Source organism: Octopus sinensis, linkage group LG5 (assembly GCF_006345805.1).
Source record: "Octopus sinensis linkage group LG5, ASM634580v1, whole genome shotgun sequence".
NCBI lineage: Eukaryota > Metazoa > Mollusca > Cephalopoda > Octopoda > Octopodidae > Octopus > Octopus sinensis.
Window position 1 is genome coordinate 35,773,380 of NC_043001.1, and position 2,500 is coordinate 35,775,879.

General features: G+C 36.0%; 1 protein-coding gene across 2 annotated transcripts in view; it reads right to left on the reverse strand.

Annotated features, from left to right (window-relative positions):
* LOC115212320 (inactive tyrosine-protein kinase 7) overlaps window positions 1-2,500 on the reverse strand; it is a 262,230-nt gene that overhangs the window by 65,717 nt on the left and 194,013 nt on the right. For both annotated transcript variants that reach the window (XM_029781184.2, XM_029781183.2), the window contains one exon: window positions 2,310-2,476. In XM_029781184.2, coding sequence (XP_029637044.1) covers window positions 2,310-2,476 — 167 coding nt within the window. The remainder of the gene's footprint in view (window positions 1-2,309; window positions 2,477-2,500) is intronic.

Consider the following 2,500-nt stretch of genomic DNA (forward strand, 5'->3'; position numbering starts at 1 on the left):
ATGTTTCACAATTTATTCTCGTTGTTGCAGATTTCCAGCACTATGAATCAGCATCTGATCTGATCGTTCAGACTTTTTTCATTAAAGGTGCCCGCGCCACGATCGTGTTTTGCAGGTATGATATATCTAGGACAACATTACAGGATCTTTACCTTTTGAACGGCAGATGTCAACACAATTTCTAGTTAATTAAACACTTTTAAACTTCGTATACTGGTAGAATGTGTTTATAAAACATTTTTCTTGGCTTTATCGAGAAAATAAAAGGGGTGTGGTTAGGTTTAGGGGTGGGGGAAGGGTATCTTTTTTCTTCGCAAATGTAAATAAACCCAATCTGTTTCTTAAACAAGGGACATATTCATACAGCACGGAATCTTTTCACCCCAAATGGAGGTGAGCGATTGGTTAAAATTGCCGAAATGCTCGATTTTAAAGTGGAAATATGTTACAACATATAGAATTTTCTCAATAAAGCCAAGAAAAATGATGTTTTATAAACACATTCTACCAGTATACGAAGTTTAAAAGTGTTTAGTTAACTAGAAATTGTGTTGACATCTGCCGTTCAAAAGGAAAAGATCCACGTTACATTCTAAAAGATGGTCTCAAGTGACACAAATGGCGATGTGGATTTCCAGTGTGCCTATATCTCGGGTCTCTTGTTAATTAGCTCAACCTGCAGTATCTTGACAGATACCGATTCAGGCTGTAGATTTAGAAATTACCGGATTAGCGAACAATTAGCAGTATGTTCCGAAATTGTATTCAAGTCGCGGATGGAATCGACTTCTCTTTTCGTCATTAAGGATGTACTAATTAATACCAGATGAACTAACCTCACTGTGTATTTTCATTCCATACTATTACTAATAATGTAAATCCTCATTAGTTTATTAATAACCTTGTTCTACAAATTTTTTAACCATTTGTTGCCAATGATGGAAATCGTCATCGCCGCCATCATCGCCGTCGTCGTCATCATCGTCATCATCATCATCCCTATCAGCACCATCATTATGGTTTTTATTAACGATATAATCAACTCTCCTATATTCCCGATCCAGTTCCTATTTCAGAAACCGAAGTACTAGAGCCGGTTTAATTGACTATGCATTCACCCCCGCCCCAAACAGACAGTTCTTATACCAATGTTAGACAATATATAGGAGTGATGGGTTGGTAGAATCGTTAGAACACAGGAAAAGAAATCTAATCAGTATTTAACTAAATGTCTTTATATTCTGAGTTCAAAACGTGCTGGGGCAATTTTGCATTTCACTCTGGATAAAGTATGTTTGTCAAGAACTTCTTGGGTCGCTTTGTCAAGAACTTCTTGGATCGCTAATATCTTCTATGTCCATCCACTGAATTTGCAACCTTGTTAGAGATGATGACGATGATGATGATCATCATCATCTTGTTCTTATTATTACTAATGGAAAACGACATATAGCAAAAGCAATTGATCAGGTATTACCGTAGCTGATACTACAAGAAAAAAAAATTACACGTGCATATTACATGCAGCCCAACATTATCAGCGCTTAACCATAACAAAAAATTTTCCGTGCATTAAAATTTATAGAGAGGGTCAACTTTCACATACAGGACCCGAAGTGATTTTTGGTGACATTTGAAGGGTAGAAAAAAAGAGGAAAGAACAAAACAAAAACATGTTATATGTCATCAGATACGGTTATTTTTTATGTTGAGAAGTCAGAGTTCATATTTCGTTTCTCAAGGCAATGTGTTTCACTCAGGAAAAAAAACAAAAGTCTGCATTCCTATTGCTAAAATCACACTGTGTAACAAAATTTTTCGTTTTTTCCCCCCTTTTTTCTTGCCTTTGGTCAGAAGTGTTATTTTCTATTTGGTTCTGTCAACATATCAAAGGCAATGACTACTATTCCCTTCACATATATCCTTCACACTTTGCTTTTGTGACCGGAAAAATCAATGTTTGAAACTAACCTGTTTTCTATTACATTTGAGACAGATCGCTATAGCAAACATTCTGCTCAATACCACAGATTTGTTTATCAGTTGCTTGACCATAACCATTTGAGCATGTCCCTTAGTGGCTGACGATATGTGCATCTCTGATCACGAGCAGAAGTAGTGGGGGAAGCATTAAGACATGTGTTAAGGGGGGATTCTTTGGGGGTTGAATAAATGCAACAAAAGCAAAGTTTGAAGAAAATATTAGCCATTTTTCATAATTTCTAGGGGGTGAGCAAATAGGAAATAACAGTTTCTACCCAAGGACAAAAGTAGTCTTACATTGAGTAATCAAGGGAATCAGTAATTACCTGAAATCATGATCCAGATGTTTTGTTTTTTCTCGCCAGCAGAGTTACTCATTATACATGTATAGTTGCCTGTATCAATTTCTTCTGGATCTTCGAAAACAAGAGTACTGTCTTCCACTCGAATCATACCCATTTCACCAATTGGCATGTTGTTTCTATTTAACCACCTTAAAAAAAAAATAGAGAGAAAT